This window comes from Oncorhynchus clarkii, chromosome 4, assembly GCF_045791955.1.
Source record: "Oncorhynchus clarkii lewisi isolate Uvic-CL-2024 chromosome 4, UVic_Ocla_1.0, whole genome shotgun sequence".
NCBI lineage: Eukaryota > Metazoa > Chordata > Actinopteri > Salmoniformes > Salmonidae > Oncorhynchus > Oncorhynchus clarkii.
Window position 1 is genome coordinate 46168806 of NC_092150.1, and position 17407 is coordinate 46186212.

At 43.8% G+C, this 17407-nt stretch overlaps 1 protein-coding gene across 1 annotated transcript in view; it reads right to left on the reverse strand.

The window, feature by feature from the left end:
• LOC139406886 (protein cramped-like) overlaps positions 1–17407 on the reverse strand; it is a 43639-nt gene that overhangs the window by 2796 nt on the left and 23436 nt on the right. Inside the window, exons 11-19 of the mRNA XM_071150014.1 lie at positions 17105–17273; positions 16741–16904; positions 7823–7897; positions 7652–7733; positions 7436–7546; positions 4080–4249; positions 3711–3903; positions 3444–3608; positions 3087–3232 (exon numbers count right to left, since the gene is read on the reverse strand). Of these exons, the coding sequence (XP_071006115.1) occupies positions 3087–3232; positions 3444–3608; positions 3711–3903; positions 4080–4249; positions 7436–7546; positions 7652–7733; positions 7823–7897; positions 16741–16904; positions 17105–17273 (1275 nt within the window). The remainder of the gene's footprint in view (positions 1–3086; positions 3233–3443; positions 3609–3710; positions 3904–4079; positions 4250–7435; positions 7547–7651; positions 7734–7822; positions 7898–16740; positions 16905–17104; positions 17274–17407) is intronic.

A 17407-nucleotide genomic window follows, 5' to 3' on the forward strand; every position in this document is an offset into this window, starting at 1 on the left:
CCAACTCAATCATCAAGTTTGCGGACGACACAACAGTGGTAGGCTTGATTACCAACAACGACGAGACGGCCTACAGGGAGGAGGTGAGGGCCCTCGGAGTGTGGTGTCAGGAAAATAACCTCACACTCAACGTCAACAAAACTAAGGAGATGATTGTGGACTTCAGGAAACTGCAGAGGGAACACCCCCCTATCCACATCGATGGAACAGTAGTGGAGAGGGTAGCAAGTTTTAAGTTCCTCGGCGTACACATCACAGACAAACTGAATTGATCCACCCACACAGACAGCATCTTGAAGGCTCAGGAGGCTGAAGAAATTCAGCTTGTCACCAAAAGCACTCACAAACTTCTACAGATGCACAATCGAGAGCATCCTGTCGGGCTGTATCACCGCCTGGTACAGCAACTGCTCCACCCACAACCGTAAGGCTCTCCAGAGGGTAGTGAGGTCTGCACAACGCATCACCGGGGGCAAACTACATGCCCTCCAGGACACCTACACCACCCAATGTCACAGGAAGGCCATAAAGATCATCAAGGACAACAACCACCCAAGCCACTGCCTGTTCACCCCGCTATCATCCAGAAGGCGAGGTCAGTACAGGTGCATCAAAGCTGGGACCGAGAGACTGAAAAACAGCTTCTATCTCAAGGCCATCAGACTGTTAAACAGCCACCACTAACATTGAGTGGCTACTGCCAACACACTGACTCAACTCCAGCCACTTTAATAATGGGAATTGATGTAAAATATATCACTAGCCACTTTAAACAATGCTACTTAATATAATGTTTACATACCCTACATTATTTATCTCATATGTATACGTATATACACTGTACTCTCTCTCATCTACTGCATCTTTATGTAATACATGTATCACTAGCCACTTTAAACTATGCCACTTTGTTTACATACTCATATGTATATATACTGTACTCGATACCATCTACTGCATCTTCCCTATGCTGCTCTGTACCATCACTCATTCATATATCTTTATGTACATATTCTTTATCCCTTTACACTTGTGTGTATAAGGTAGTAGTTTTGGAATTGTTAGCTAGATTACTCGTTGGTTATTACTGCATTGTCGGAACTAGAAGCACAAGCATTTCGCTACACTCGCATTAACATCTGCTAACCATGTGTATGTGACAAATAAAATTTGATTTGATCTGCAACGCTGAACACATGGGCCCCTCAGGGTTAGTCCCCTCCTGTACTCTCTGTTCACACATGACTGTGTGGCCAAGTACAACTCCAACACCATCATTAAGTTTGCCTACGACACAACGGTGGTAGGCCTGATCAACGACAACGATGAAACAGCCTTGAAGCTTCTTCAAATGCAGACACAAAAACCATCAAGCACTATGATGAAACTGGCTCTCATGAGGACCTCAACAAGAAAGGAAGACCCAGAGTTACCTCTGCTGCAGAGGATAAGTTCATTAGAGTTACCAGCCTCAGAAATTGCAGCCCAAATAAATGCTTCAGAGTTCAAGTAACAGATATCTCAACATCAACTGTTCAGAGGAGACTGTGTGAATCAGTCCTTCAATTGCTGCAAAGAAACCACGACTGAAGGATAACAGAAGAAGCGACTTGCTTGGTCCAAGATGCATGATGGACATTAGACCGGTGGAAATCTGTCTTTTGGTCTGATCAGTCCAAATTTAAGATTTGTTTCCAACCGCCGTGTCTTTCTGAGACGCAGAGTAGGTGTGATTCCCACCGTGAAGCATGGAGGAAGTGGTGTGATGTTGCCTTGCTGGTGACACTGATTTATTTACAATTCAATGCACTTACCCAGCATGGCTACCACAGCATTCTGCAGCGATACTCCATCCCATCTGGTTTGCGCTTAGTGGGACTATCATTTGTTTTTCAACAGGACAATGACCCAACACACCTCTAGGTTGTGTAAGGGCTATTTGACCAATAAGGAGTGATGGAGTGCTGCATTAGATGACCTGGTCTCCACAATCAACTGACCTCAACCCAATTGAGATGGTTTGGGATGAGTTGGACCGCAGAGTGAAGGAAAAGCAGCCAACAAGTGCTCAGCATATGTGGGAACTCCTTCAAGAGTGTTGGAAAAGCATTCCAGGGTGAAGCTGGTTGAGAGAATGCCAAGAGTGTGCAAAGTTGTCATCAAGGCAAAGGGTGGCTACTTTGAAGACAATATACACTTTTTTTGGTTACGAAATTATTCCATTTGTGTTATTTCATAGTTTTGATGTGACTATTATTCTACAATGTAGAAAATAGTAAAAATAAAGAAAAACCCTGGAATGAATAGGTGTGTCAATGTTTGACTGGTACTGGACATTACCTCGACTAACCGGTACCCCCTGTATATAGCCTCATTTTTAATTGTTGCCCTTTTATTTTTTTACTTTAGTTTATTTAGTAAGTATTTTTCTTAAAACTGCATTGTTGGGGCCTCCCGGGTGGTGCAGTGGTTAAGGGAGCTGTACTGCAGCGCCAGCAGAGACTCTGGGTTCGCGCCCAGGCTCTGTCGTAACCGGCCACGACCGGTAGGTCCGTGGGGTGACGCACAATTGGCCTAGCGTCGTCCGGGTTAGGGAGGGTTTGGCCGGTAGGGAAATCCTTGTCTCATCGCGCACCAGCGACTCCTGTGGCGGGCCGGGCACAGTGCGCGCTAACCAAGGTTGCCAGGTGCACGGTGTTTCCTCCGACACATTGGTGCGGCTGGCTTCTGGGTTGGATGGCGCTGTGTTAAGAAGCAGTGCGGCTTGGTTGGGTTGTGTATCGGAGGACGCATGACTTTCATCCTTCGTCTGGTGCGCGATGAGCCCTTACGGGAGTTGTAGCGATGAGACAAGATAGTAAAAACAATTGGATACCACGAAATTGGGGAGAAAAAGGGGTCAAATTCAATTTTAACTGCATTGTTGGTTAAGGGCTTGTAGTAAGCATTTCACTGTAAAGTCTACACCTGTTGTATTTGGCGCATGTGACAAATACATTTTGATTTGATTTAAATCAAGGAAACGAAAAGGTGAAAATGTGCAAGGGAGGGGTGTAGCAATATGCTTCCTACTGGGGTGGTCTTACCTCTGCTACGTCTGGCAGGCCACGGGACTGAAAGGAATCATGGGAGTTGCAGTCCAGAAATCTTGGTCCGAAGAGGGCTGTTCCACTGGAGGGGCCGGAGGGGGTCAGGGAGCTTCGTCTACCCTTATCAGGGGACACCAGGCTTGCTGTGTGTGTGTGTGTGTGTGTGGGGGGGGGGGGTTAAAGTAGTTTTAAATTGAGACGACACAAAAACTAAATCTCAGTTGAGCTTATGCTTCTGGGCTCAGAGTAATCCTGCTTCAATTGGCTTCATCAGGTTCAGTTCAATTGAAAATCTTTGCCAGAGACTGATGATAGTGGCTGCGTGTGCGTATATACTGTGTGTGTGTGTCTTACATAGCAGGCAGCCAAATGAAGAGTCAGTGGAGTCGTTGGGGTACCACTGAGGGTCATGGCTGGGGGAAGGGATCCAGCCTCTGGAGGGGCTGACTGAGGTACAGGGTAGGAGCTTAGAGCACTCACTACCATTCAGCTTGGCAGGAGAGAGGGATGCCTCATCACCTGAGAGCGAGCGAAAGAGACAGCACATGAGATGTAAACAGATACAGGCTACACTACAAAAACAGTACAAAATCATATTTTTATAATGCCCCCTTCACTTACCGTAGTGTGCCGAGTTGATGGCCAGCTCAATGATTGAGTCACTGATGTGCGTTTGTGGCCCTCCAGGAGCCATGGCTTCCTCCAGGGGTCCTGGGAGAGAGATGTCCAGCAGAGAGGCCACGCTGGGCGGGGAGAGGAGAGAGTCACCTGCCACTCCTGGAGACAGAGGGGGGAGGCCGTTCTGCAGCGAAAACTGGTGGAGGGTTAGTGAAAGAATGATACAGGGTTAGATTAATGTATAGAAAATATGAAAATCTGTGCTCTTTTTAGATAAGATCCTGTGGCACCTCTTTCAAAACATCTTGAACACAACCCAGGTAGATCTCTCCATCATCGTTTCTCTTTCTCTTCTTTCAGTGTTCCACTCACCTCAGAGGAGGCCTGCTGAAGGAGCTCTGTCTGGGGAGGACCGGGACTAGCATGCACCACTCCAGGGTGAGAGGTCGAGAGGGACCTTCCGTCTGGACTGGGGGCCTCCAACTCCCGACAGGGGCTGCCCGGGATGATGCCTGCTGACTTGGCTGCCAGGTCAATGGCACCTGGATGGAAAAATAAAGACTCACACATTGAATTGTCAATAGTCTAATTACAGATGAATTGCACCATCATGTTTTAGCTTGCGCCAATTTCCAGCATCAGTGGACCTGGCCTAGGTGGGCTTTAAAATAAGATTTTTCTTTTTTTTTTAAAGGTGAAAGAGAAAAACATGACCAGGGCTTAAAACGAACACCCGCCACCGGCCAAATGAGAGTAGATTTGGCATTGGTGGGTAAGAGGTCTACTTCACCAGCCACATTGGGGGGTGGACACTCACATTAGTGAATACAAATAACCAAATGATCATATTTTTAGCAATATACACTACATGACCAAAGGTATGTGGACATCGGTTCATCAAAAATATCATTCCAAAATCATGGGCATCAATATGGAGTTGGTGCCCCCGTTGCTGCTATAACAGCCTCCACCCCCCTAAGAAGGCTTTTCTCTAGATGTTGGAACATTGCTGCGGGGACTTGCTTTTATTCAGCCACAAGAGCAATAGCGAGGTTGGGAACTGATGTTGGAGGATTAGGCCTGGCTCGCAGTCTGCGTTTCAATTCATCCCGATGGAGTTGAGGTCAGGGCTCTGTGCAGGCCAGTCAAGTTCTTCCACACCGATCTCTACAAACTATTTCTCTATGGACCTCGCTTTGTGCACGGGGCATTGTCATGCTGAAACAGGAAAGGGCCTTCCCCAAACTGTTGCTACAAAGTTGGAAGCACAGAATTGTCTATGTCATTTTATTCTGTAGCGTTAATGTTTCCCTTCACTGGAACTAAAGGAGACTAGCCAGAACCATGAAACACAGCCCCAGACCCTTATGCAGTCGGGCAGGTAGGGTTCTCCTGGCATCCACCAAACCCAGAATTGTGATTCATCACTCCAGAGAACGCATTTCCACTGCTCCAGAGTTCAATGGCGGCAAGCTTTACGCCACTCCAGCCGACGCTTGGCATTGCACATGGGGATCTTAAGCTCATTTTATGAAGCTCCCGACAAATAGGTATTGTGCGGATGTTGCTTCCGGAGGCAGTTTAGAACTCGATGCTGAGTGTTGCAGCCGAGGACCACACTTGGCAGTCCCGATCACTACGAGCTTCAGCACCCGGCAGTCCCGTTCTGTATGCTTGTGTGGCCTACCACTCTGCGGCTGAGCCGCTGTTGCCATTAGACATTCCCACTTCACAGTAACAGCACTTACAGTTGACCGGGGAGGTTCTAGTAGGGCAGAAATTTGACTAACTGTCTAGTTGGAAAAGGTGGCATCCTATGATGGTGCCACGTTGGAAGTCACTGAGCTCTTCAGCAAGGCCATTCTACTGCCAATGTTTGTCTACGGAGATTGCATTGCTGTGTGCTTGATTTTATACACCTGTCCGCAAACGGTGTGGCTGAAATAGCCGAATACACCAATTTTAAGTGTTATCCACATACGTTTGTATATATAGTGTAAATGCTGCAGTAGCTGTTTTCAAAAGTATTTCTGCAGTTTTGTATCTTAGCTGGTAAATTAATTGCACAAAGTCAAAGAACCACAAATCCTGAAATGCGCAGCAACACTACACTTTTATGCACAGGCATAAAAGTTAGTCTAAAGTCTACTCAAGTGTTTTTGTGTTTCTTGGCTATTTACATTGTTTCGTTCACAAGCTAAGTTGTTTTTAAATGTTTGAGTTTCAACTGGTATAAAAGAGAAGACGACGTGGTAGAGAGCTGCAGGTACCGACAGATCATTGCGCTGCAGTTCGCATTTTTCAAGGTCCCTTTTTTGTATTATTAATGAAAATTCACTACAAAGCTGTTTTTAGGGAACAGGCAGTGAGAAGACTGGGATCTGGAAACAGTCGTCTTTCTGCTTTGTATGCATTAGCCTACCATTTGTATTAAAAGCTCATCTTTGTCGCATTGTTCACGTGCTGCTTCAACTTCAGTAGCCTACCTCTCCGAGTTGGGTGTGTGAGATCAAGTGTGCCTAGTATGTGTGGTCTCATTGAAATTGAATAGTTAATTTTCCAAGGAAATTAACTTAAATATGATTAGTTTACTACAGTGTCAAAATAAATATTGATAATGGAATGTGGAGGGTGCTCAACTCACAAATTGATGCAATAAAAAAAAAAGTGATAATTGAAAACAAAAAGGCACACAAGCTACCATAATGAGCAAGCATTCATTTTCAATAAATATTGGCAACTCATTTGTCTCTGCTTGCAAATCGTCCTCCTAAAAAAAGGTACGCTATAGTCTATATGCAAAACATAGCTCAAGAGAAAGTGTTAGTAGCCATGTGTGTGAGATCAGTTGTGAGTGTGGTCTCAATTAAATCGCATACTCTATAGCCTATGCATGGGCGGCGAAGCAGTTATCGTTCCAAGGAAATGTACTTTCTAAATATGATTAGGATATAGTTTACTGCATTGCCTAGAAATATGTATTGATCACCAATATTTGTATCAGTCTGAAAATAGTCCCACTCCTAAAACGTAGCTCAAAGAGAAAATGGAAGTCTCGACAACTCCACGTTCTTCAAACGATGCCTAGCATATTGGCTGATATATTAGGGTATCTGTATTACTGGGACACAAGAGAATCTCAGGTCATTTAACCTATTTCTTAGGTTGTTTTTGCGCATTTTGATATTGCCTATAGGGCGCAAAATTACTGGGACCATTGCTGGAAAATGAGCGTGTCACATATGCCTAAAATAACATTGCAGGACTGTGGTTGGGTTTGGGACCAGTTCTTCTGGTTGCATGTGAGAGTCGGACAGAAAGCCAGGGGGTGCAGTATGAACTACAAGTCACAACTCTCTTAATCTCACAGTCACAAACATGAGTCACGTTACCATGGTAACCTCCACCTCTTAAAGGGGCAGGTGACATTTTCAGTCTCATCTGATATTTTGGTTAAAAGACTCCAGTAACAAACAATGAAACATAATAAAGCAATATACCACATTACTTCTTACTAGTAATACATATGTTTTAGAAACATCAAAACATATGTTTTAGAAACATCAAAACATGCTCATCCGTTTTATTATTTTTGGTGTGCAATTTTTGTAGGACTGGCAAAAAAAAATCTGAGTGGCTGGTAGATTCTTAAATCTACCTGCCACAGTGGCTGGTGGACCAAAAAGTTAGTTTCAGGCCCTGAACAGGTAGAGAGAAGAGGTACGTACTGGAGAGCTGACTGGACATCCTAGGGCCAGAGGTGATGGGCGGAGTTCTGGGGAGGAGGGGATGGGTGGAGGGAGAGAGACGGGGCTGGATTGGCCGGAAAGAGCCTGTTCCTGAGGGAGAGAGGGTAACATAACTACTTCCTTCATGTAATTAGATAAGTAAAAGCACGTTTTATAATTTATAATTTAACTAGGTGTATGGGTTAGTTGACATACCAGTGGCAGATGAGTTGGAGAGGATGGAGAAGGAGCAGACGTGTTGAGGAGTGTCTCCAGTGGTGCGGGGGAGCAGGGTTCTCTGAGGAGGAACAAACAACAATTTCACATTAAAACTATCTGTTCAGATCTCAAGATGTACACCAAACAATAGACGAAGATGAGACTTACCTGGACCACGAGTGGCTTTCGAAGTGGCCGGCTCCTGTTTTTTCTTTGTTTCGGCAGGAAAATGTCTGACTGCATCTGTAAGAGGCAGAGATGCAAACTGGTGAGGGCCCAAAAAGGTGAAGAAAAAGATGTGAACTGGGAGAAAATGTGCCTTTTTTTAGAATGAGGTTGTCACAAGACCAACTTTTACTCAAGACATAATACCAGGCCAAGTATCATGATACCGAGTAGAATCGTGATACCACAAGGTTTGCCAGGCACCCTGTTCACATTTTCTATACGTTCTGCAAAGTGCTGAAACCTTTCCCCGACATTCACACCTCTACTCAACACAACCCATTGGATTAAACATCATACTTTTTACTGTATAATAGAAAAGGCTACTGCAGAAAATATCTGATTTGCTCATATCCAAAAGGCCTACCTGTGATTAGGCAAGACTTGAGGAATGTTGAAGGAATACCAATGTATAATGATATGCATTTTCATTGTGGCAGTAAGGGTTAGGGTTACACTCAGATTAGGCCTATATGAAATCATCTTTAGCCTACTGTTCAGACAACTTTCCACACATAGTCTACACTCTCACTCACACATAGGTCCCAAACTTTTGGGAGCTAACAGAATTTAAGGAACACCATTAAAATATATTTTTGATTGAGAATGACATTGATTAGGCATATGTATCCTACCTTTGAAGCATCTCTTTGAGTAGGCCATCTATCCCTTTTCCATTTTTCCTGCACCATCCAAATGTGTGCAGAGCAAACCACAACTAATTCGTAAAAATCCAAATAACTTCCCAGATCTTCATTGTAAAGGGTTTAAACACTGTTTCCCATGCTTGTTTAATGAACCAAAAACAATTCATGAACACGCACCTGTGGAACGGTCGTTAAGACTAACAGCTTACAGACGGTAGGCAATTAAGGTCACAGTTATGAAAACGTAGGACACTAGAGGCCTTTCAACTGACTCTGAAAAACACCAAAAGAAAGATGCCCAGGGTCCCTGCTTTCTGCATGAACGTCCTTTAGGCATGCTGCAAGGAGGCATGAGGACTGCAGATGTGGCCAGGGCAATAAATTGCAATCTCCGTACTGTGAGACGCCTAAGACAGCGCTACAGGACGGACAGCTGATCGTCCTCGCAGTGGCAGACCACGTGTAACACCTGCACAGGATCAGTACATCTGAACATCACACCTGCGGGACAGGTACAGGATGGCAACAACAACTGCCCGAGTTACACCAGGAACGCGCACTCCCACCATCAGTGCTCAGAGTGTCCGAAATAGGCTGAGAGGCTGGACTGAGGGCTTGTAGGCCTATTGTAAGGCAAGTCCTCACCAGACATCACCGACAACAACGTCGCCTATCGGCACAAACCCACCGTCGCTGGACTAGACAGGACTGGCAAAAAGTGCTCTTCACTGACGAGTCGCAGTTTGGTCTCACCAGGGGTGATGGTCGGATTCGCGTTTATCATCGAAGGAATGAGCGTTACACCGAGGCCTGTACTCTGGAGCGGGATCGATTTGGAGGTGGAAGGTCCGTCATGGTCTGGGGCGGTGTGTCGCAGCATCATCGGACTGAGCTGGTCATTGCAGGCAATCTCAACACTGTGCGTTACAGACGGAAGACATCCTCCTCCCTCCTGGTACCCTTCATGCAGGCTCATCCTGACATGACCCTCCAGCATGACAATGCCACCAGCAATACTGCTCGTTCTGTGTATGATTTCCTGCAAGACAGGAATGTCAGTGTTCTGCCATGGCCAGCGAAGATCGCGGATCTCAATCCCATTGAGCACGTCTGAGACCTGTTGGATCAGAGGGTGACAGCTAGGGCCATTCCCCCCAGAAATGTCCGGGAACTGGCAGGTGCCTTGGTAGAAAAGTGAGGTAACATCTCACAGCAAGAACTGGCAAATATGGTGCAGTCCATGAGGAGGAGATGCACTGCAGTACTTAGTGCAGCTGGTGGCCACACCAAATACTGACTGTTACTTTTTGCAGAGTTTAATTTAAAACGGCCCGCAACATAGTTTATAAAATTATGTAAGGTGCACCAATTCATGATAGAAAGGGGTTTGGGCTAGAAACTTTTTAAACTGTTGTAAAGACAAGTGTGACTGTTACTGTACTCAGTTTCCTCTACGGCAGTGGCACTCAAGAGGCCTTATAGGCAAAACTTACAGGCAAAATAAAAAATATGTTCAATGTCCAAATATTTATTGACCTGACTAAGTTATTATTGTAGCTGTCTACCACAGCATATTGGAGTTGAAATTAAATAATGAATATGAGCTGAATGTGCACACTGTTTTAATTTGAGGGTATTTACATCCAAATCGGGTGAACAGTGTATGAATTACAGCACTTTAAAAAAATATTTGTTATTTTTTTAACATGGTCCTCCCCTTTTTAAGGTACCAAAAGTAATTGGACAATTGGATGCTCACAGCTGTTCCACGGCCAGGTGTGTGTTATTCCCTCACTAGTTAATTTACAAGTAAAGCAGATAAAATGCATTTGCATTTAGAATCTGTAGCTGTTAACCCTCAATATGAAGTCCAAAGAGCGGTTACTGCCAGTGAAGCAAGCCATCATTAGGCTGAAAAATCTGAAACCCATCAGAGAGAGAGAAAAAAAAAACAACAGGTGTGGCAAAATCAACTATTTGGTACATTCTTAAAAAGAAAGGCACTGGTGAGCTCAGGAAGACCAAGGAAAACAACTGTGGTGGATTACAGAAAAAGTATTTCCCTGGTGAAGAAAACCCCCTTCACAACAGTTGGCCAGATCAAGAACACCCTCCAGGAGGTAGGCGTATCAGTGTCAAAGTCAAAAATCAAGACTTCACCAGAGTACATACAGAGCGTTTACCACAAGATGTAAACCATTGGTAAGCCTCAAAACCAGGAAGACCAGAATAGAGTTAGCCAAAAAACATCTAAAAAAGCCTGTACAGTTCTGGAACAACATCCTATGGACAGATGAGACAAAGATCAACTTGAACCAGAATGATGGGAAGAGAAGGAACGGCTCATGATCCGAAGCATTCCACCTCATTTATGAAGCATGGTGGAGGTAGTGTTATGGCATGGGCATGTCTGGCTGCCAGTGGAACTAGTTCCCTTGTATTTATTTATATGACTGCTGACAAAAGCAGCACTATGAATTCTGAAGTGTTTAGGGCTACATTATCAGCTCAGATTCAGCCAAATGCATCAAAACTCATTGGATGGCAGTTCACAGTGCAGATGGACAATGACCCGAAGCACACTGCGAAAGCAAACCAATACTAAGGCAAAGAAATTGAATGTTCTGCAATGGCCAAGTCAACCACCTGACCTGAATCCAATTGAGCATGGATTAAACTTGCTGAAGGCAAAATGCCCCAAGAACAAGCAGGAACTGAAGACCGCTGCAGTAAAGGCCTGGCAGAGCATCACCTGGGAAGAAACCCGCCATCTGGTGACGTCTAAGGGTTCCAGAATTCAGGCAGTCATTGACTGCAAAGGATTTGCAACCAGGTATTAAAACTCACAATTTAATTTATGATTTTTAGTTTATCCCATTACTTTTGAACCCCTTGGATAGAAAACACTCTGAAGTTTCTAAAACTGTTTGAATGATGTCTGAGTATAACAGAACTCATATGGCAGGCAAAATCCTGAGTTGAAATCAAAACAGGAAGTGAGAAATCTGAGCTTTGTATGTATTGACCAGAGTCCCCAATGAAATCGCCTTGAGATATTAATGATGTTGCACTGCCTAGGGGTTCCACTAGATGTCAACCAATAATATACATTTTAATGAGACTTCTATGGTGTTGTGGGAGTGAATGAGAGCAGAATGTAATCAGGTGTCCATGAAGCAGCCATTTTCTGATCACGCTTATTCCTCATGGTACCCACTTGCGTTCCATTGCTCATGAAGACAAGAAGGAATACTCTAGTTGGAACTTTATTGAAGCTATATGTTAACATTCTAATGATTGATTCTGTACTTAGTTTGAAATGTTTCTTCGACCTGTAATATAACTTTTTGAAGTTTTTGTCTGATGTAACGCTGACCAGAATGAGCATTTGGATATGTATACCAAACGCGCTAACAAAAGAAGGTATTTGGACATAAATAACGTACATTTTCGAACAAAACAAACATTTATTGTGGACCTGGGATTCCTGGAGTGCTTTCTGATGTAGATCATCAAAGGGAATATTTTCTTGTTTATGTTGACGCCATCATTGCGGCTATTGTGATTTTTTACTTCTGAGCGCCGTCTCAGATTATTGCATGGGTTTCTTTTTCCCGTAAAGTTTTTTTGAAATCAGACACAGCGGTTGCATTAAGGAGAGGTATATCTATAATTCCATGTGTATTATCATCTACACTTATGACGAGTATTTCTGTTGAATGGTGGGGCTATGCAAAATCACTGGATGTTTTTGGAACTAGTGAATGTAACGCACCAATGTAAACTCATATTTTGATAAATATGAACTTTATCAAACAAACATACATGTATTGTGTAACATGAAGTCCTATTAGTGCCATCTGATGAAGAACATCAAAGGTTAGCGATTAATTTTATCTGTATTTGTGCTTTGTGAAACTCCTCTCTTTGGCTGAAAAAAAAAATGGCTGTGTTTTTCTGTGGCTATGTGGTGACCTAACAATCGTTTGTGGTGATTTTGCTGTAAAGCATATTTGAAATCGGACACTGTGGTGGGATTAACAACGAGAATAGCTTTAAAATGGTATGAGAAACATGTATATTTGAGGAATTTTAATTATGAGATTTGATGGTTTTGATATTGGCGCCCTACACTTTGACTGGCTGTTGTCATATTGCTCCCGTTAACGGGATTGCAGCCATAAGAAGTTTTAAAGCACATCTTGATTGTTTCCTTTCAAATCCATTGTGGTGGTGTACAGAGCCAAAATTATTTTATTGGTGTCACTTTCCAAATACTTATGGACCTGACTGTAAGTATCCACTTTCCTCACGCAGCAAGCTGCTCCAATAATTAAACAAATGCAACAGAAACCCCATCACTGTTTGCAAACCATAGCTCCCCATCACAGTAAATAACATTTGAAAACTGAAAGAACCGGATAGAGAGAAACAGCTGAGTAGGCTAATGGCTGGTTTGGGGATGTGGCTGGCTGCTCACAGCTGTCACACGTGATATTGGATGAACAGTGGGATTATCTCAGTTGCAGACTCCATGCGTCCTCTCTCCTTCTCAGAACCCATTCAATGAGAAAATCAGATGTCTCTCCTTGGGCTGGGCGGTATTTTACTATATTCCGGAATTGATGCACAAACCAGTTTGGGTTTTTACTTTACCTTCTATAACTGTATTTGAATGTTTAGTTTGTTAAATGTGATATGCCGTGTGTAACATCCATTTTTATAGTTTACACCTCTACTTTAGTCATCCCTCTTCGCTCTCTTCTCTCTCCATCCTGCTTTCCAAACAGACCTAGCCCTGTCCCGTCACTTAAGGAGCGCATTTGTTGTTGCTTGACCACGAGACACTTGCGTTTAGTCTGCATGGTTAATGCAGCACATGCAACAAATGTTGTTTCCACTTTGCTTCTTAATATAAGTCCACAAGCGTTCTATAATTACAGTGCATTCTGAAAGTTCTCAGACCCCTCGACTTTCTACACATTTTACGTTACAGCCTTATTCTAAAAATGGATGAAAGTTTTTCTTCATCTATCTACACACAATATCCTATAATGACAACGCAAAAAAAAGATTACAAATATTCTGAAATATCACATTAACATAAGTATTCAGACCGTTTATTCAGTACTTTGTTGAAGCACCTTTGGCAGCGATTAGACTCAAGTCTTCTTGGGTATGACGCTACAAGCTTGGCACACCTGTATTGGGGGGTTTCTCCCATTCTTCTCTGCAGATGCTTTCAAGCTCTATCAGGTTGGATGGGGAGCGTTGCTGCATAGGTATTTTCAGGTCTCTCCAGAGAAGCTCGACCGGGTTCAAGTCCAGGCCACTCAAGGACATTGAGACTTATCCCGAAGCCACTCGTACGTTGTCTTGGCTGTGTGCTTAGGGTCATTGTCCTGTTGGAAAGTAAACCTTCGCCTCAGTCTGAGGTCCTGAGCGCTCTGGAGCAGGTTTTCATCAATGATCTCTGTACTATGCTCCGTTCATCTGTGCCTCGATCCTGACTAGTTCCCCAGTCCCTGCTGCTGAAAAACACCCCAAAAACACCCCTGCTGCCACCACCATGCTTCACCGTAGGGATGGTGCCAGGTTTCCTCCAGACGTAACGCTTGGAATTTAGGCCAAAGAGTTCAATCTGCGTTTCATCTGACCAGAGAATCTTGTTTCTCATGGTCTGAGTGTACTTCAGGTGCTTTTGGCAAACTCCAAGCTGGCTGTCATGTGCCTTTTACTGAGGAGTGGCTTCCGTCTGGCCACTACTATAAAAGGCCTGATTGGTGGAGTGTTACAGAGATGAGAAAAGCTTCCAGAAGCATAAACAGCTCCACAGAGGAACTCTGCGCTGTTAGTAAGACCATCGGGTTCTTGGGCACCTCCCTGACCAAGGCCAGTTAACGATTGCTCAGTTTGGCTGGGCAGCCAGCTCTAGGAAGAGTCTTAGAGGTTCCAAACTTCTTCCATTTAATAATTATGAATGCCACTGTGTTCTTGGGGACCTTCAATGCTGCAGACATTTTTTGGTACCCTTCCCCAGATCTGTGCCTCTACACAATCCTGTCTCAGAGCTCTACGGATATTTAATTCACCTCATGGCTTGGTTTTTGCTCTGACATGCACTGTCCAATGTGGGACCTACTTCAGGTGTGTGCCTTTCCAAATCATTGCCAATTAATTTAATTTACCACAGTCCACTCCAATCAAGTTGTAGAAACATCAAGGACAATCAATGGAAAAAGGATGCACCTGAGCTCAATTTCACATCTCATAGCAAAGGGTCTGAATTAGGAATTTCTGTTTTTATTTTTAATACAGTGCCTTGCGAAAGTATTCGGCCCCCTTGAACTTTGCGACCTTTTGGCCACATTTCAGGCTTCAAACATAAAGATATAAAACGGTATTTTTTTGTGAAGAATCAACAAGTGGGACACAATCATGAAGTGGAACGACATTTATTGGATATTTCAAACTTTTTTAACAAATCAAAAACTGAAAAATTGGGCGTGCAAAATTATTCAGCGCCACCTTTTGCTGCGATTACAGCTGTAAGTCGCTTGGGGTGTCTCTATCAGTTTTGCACATCGAGAAACTGAAATTTTTTCCCATTCCTCCTTGCAAAACAGCTCGAGCTCAGTGAGGTTGGATGGAGAGCATTTGTGAACAGCAGTTTTCAGTTCTTTCCACAGATTCTCGATTGGATTCAGGTCTGGACTTTGACTTGGCCATTCTAACACCTGGATATGTTTATTTTTGAACCATTCCATTGTATATTTTGCTTTATGTTTTGGATCATTGTCTTGTTGGAAGACAAATCTCCGTCCCAGTCTCAGGTCTTTTGCAGACTCCATCAGGTTTTCTTCCAGAATGGTCCTGCATTTGGCTCCATCCATCTTCCCATCAATTTTAACCATCTTCCCTGTCCCTGCTGAAGAAAAGCAGGCCCAAACCATGATGCTGCCACCACCATGTTTGACAGTGGGGATGGTGTGTTCAGGGTGATGAGCTGTATTGCTTTTACGCCAAACATAACGTTTTGCATTGTTGCCAAAAAGTTCAATTTTGGTTTCATCTGACCAGAGCACCTTCTTCCACATGTTTGGTGTGTCTCCCAGGTGGCTTGTGGCAAACTTTAAACGACACTTTTTATGGATATCTTTAAGAAATGGCTTTCTTCTTGCCACTCTTCCATAAAGGCCAGATTTGTGCAATATACGACTGATTGTTGTCCTATGAACAGAGTCTCCCACCTCAGCTGTAGATCTCTGCAGTTCATCCAGAGTGATCATGGGCCTCTTGGCTGCATCTCTGATCAGTCTTCTCCTTGTATGAGCTGAACGTTTAGAGGGACGGCCAGGTCTTGGTAGATTTGCAGTGGTCTGATACTCCTTCCATTTCAATATTATCTCTTGCACAGTGCTCCTTGGGATGTTTAAAGCTTGGGAAATCTTTTTGTATCCAAATCCGGCTTTAAACTTCTTCACAACAGTATCTCGGACCTGCCTGGTGTGTTCCTTGTTCTTCATGATGCTCTCTGCGCTTTTAACGGACCTCTGAGACTATCACAGTGCAGGTGCATTTATACGGAGACTTGATTACACACAGGTGGATTGTATTTATCATCATTAGTCATTTAGGTCAACATTGGATCATTCAGAGATCCTCACTGAACTTCTGGAGAGTTTGCTGCACTGAAAGTAAAGGGGCTGAATAATTTTGCACGCCCAATTTTTCAGTTTTTGATTTGTTAAAAAAGTTTGAAATATCCAATAAATGTCGTTCCACTTCATGATTGTGTCCCACTTGTTGATTTTTCACAAAAAAATACAGTTTTACATCTTTATGTTTGAAGCTTGAAATGTGGCAAAAGGTCGCAAAGTTCAAGGGGGCCGAATACTTTCGCAAGACACTGTTTATTCGCAAAATTTCCAAAAGCTTGTTTTTGCTCTGTCATTATGGTGTATTGTGTGTCGATTGAGGAAAAAGAAAAGAATAATCATTAAATAAAATGTTAGAATAAGGCTGTAACGTAACAAAATGTGGTAAATAATCTAGGGGTCTGAACCCGAATGCACTGTATATTGGAAATCACTGATAAGAGGTGAGTTTGCATCCCTGAAGAGGGAAAATACAATTATAAGAAGGGATGAAGAGTCCAGCTAGCTTATTTTTCTGAGAAAGACAATATGGAGAAAGTACGCAAAATGTCCTTACGCTGATGGAGTTGAGCTGTTGTCGGAAGGCGAGCTCGGCCTCCTTGTTGGGAGAGAACATGCGGGAGTGTCGGGAGCTGTTGGGGGGCAGGGTGGTTGGAACGGCAAACACCCCACCATCTGAGTCCCCCCCGGACACCAGTAGAGGCCGCGAGATGTTACGACCTGAGGAGGGATTCAAAGCCAAGGTTACAGTTAATTAGTATTGGTGTACATGAGATGTCTTACAAAGATACAGGTAAAAGACAAAACACTACTTCAAGAATTGGTCCTCTGACCTAAAACTTAAGTTACTGGAGAAGTTTCGATAAGTGTAGGTTGTGTGTTTATGTGCATTTTCTTGTGAGAGGAGTTTGGTAAGCTACCGGACAATCCAGTGTTTGGTAACATCAGCTTTGCCGCTCGGACCCCCAGGGGTCGTCCACAGTTGGGGCTACGTACCCCCACAGCCGGGGCCTTGCCTGGGGGGGTGAGGAACTGTTCCTCCTGGGATGGCTTTACCGGAGACGTGGCTGTGGAGAACAGCTCTGGAGCCTGGAGGAGAGGAAAGAAGATGGGAGAGAACATTCAAATAAAAAAATGACTTAAGGCTATACATTGCATAATCTGTTTACAAAGTCTCCAACAGTGTCTTCATCCCAATTCTCTACCCTTCTCCAGAAGTGTGC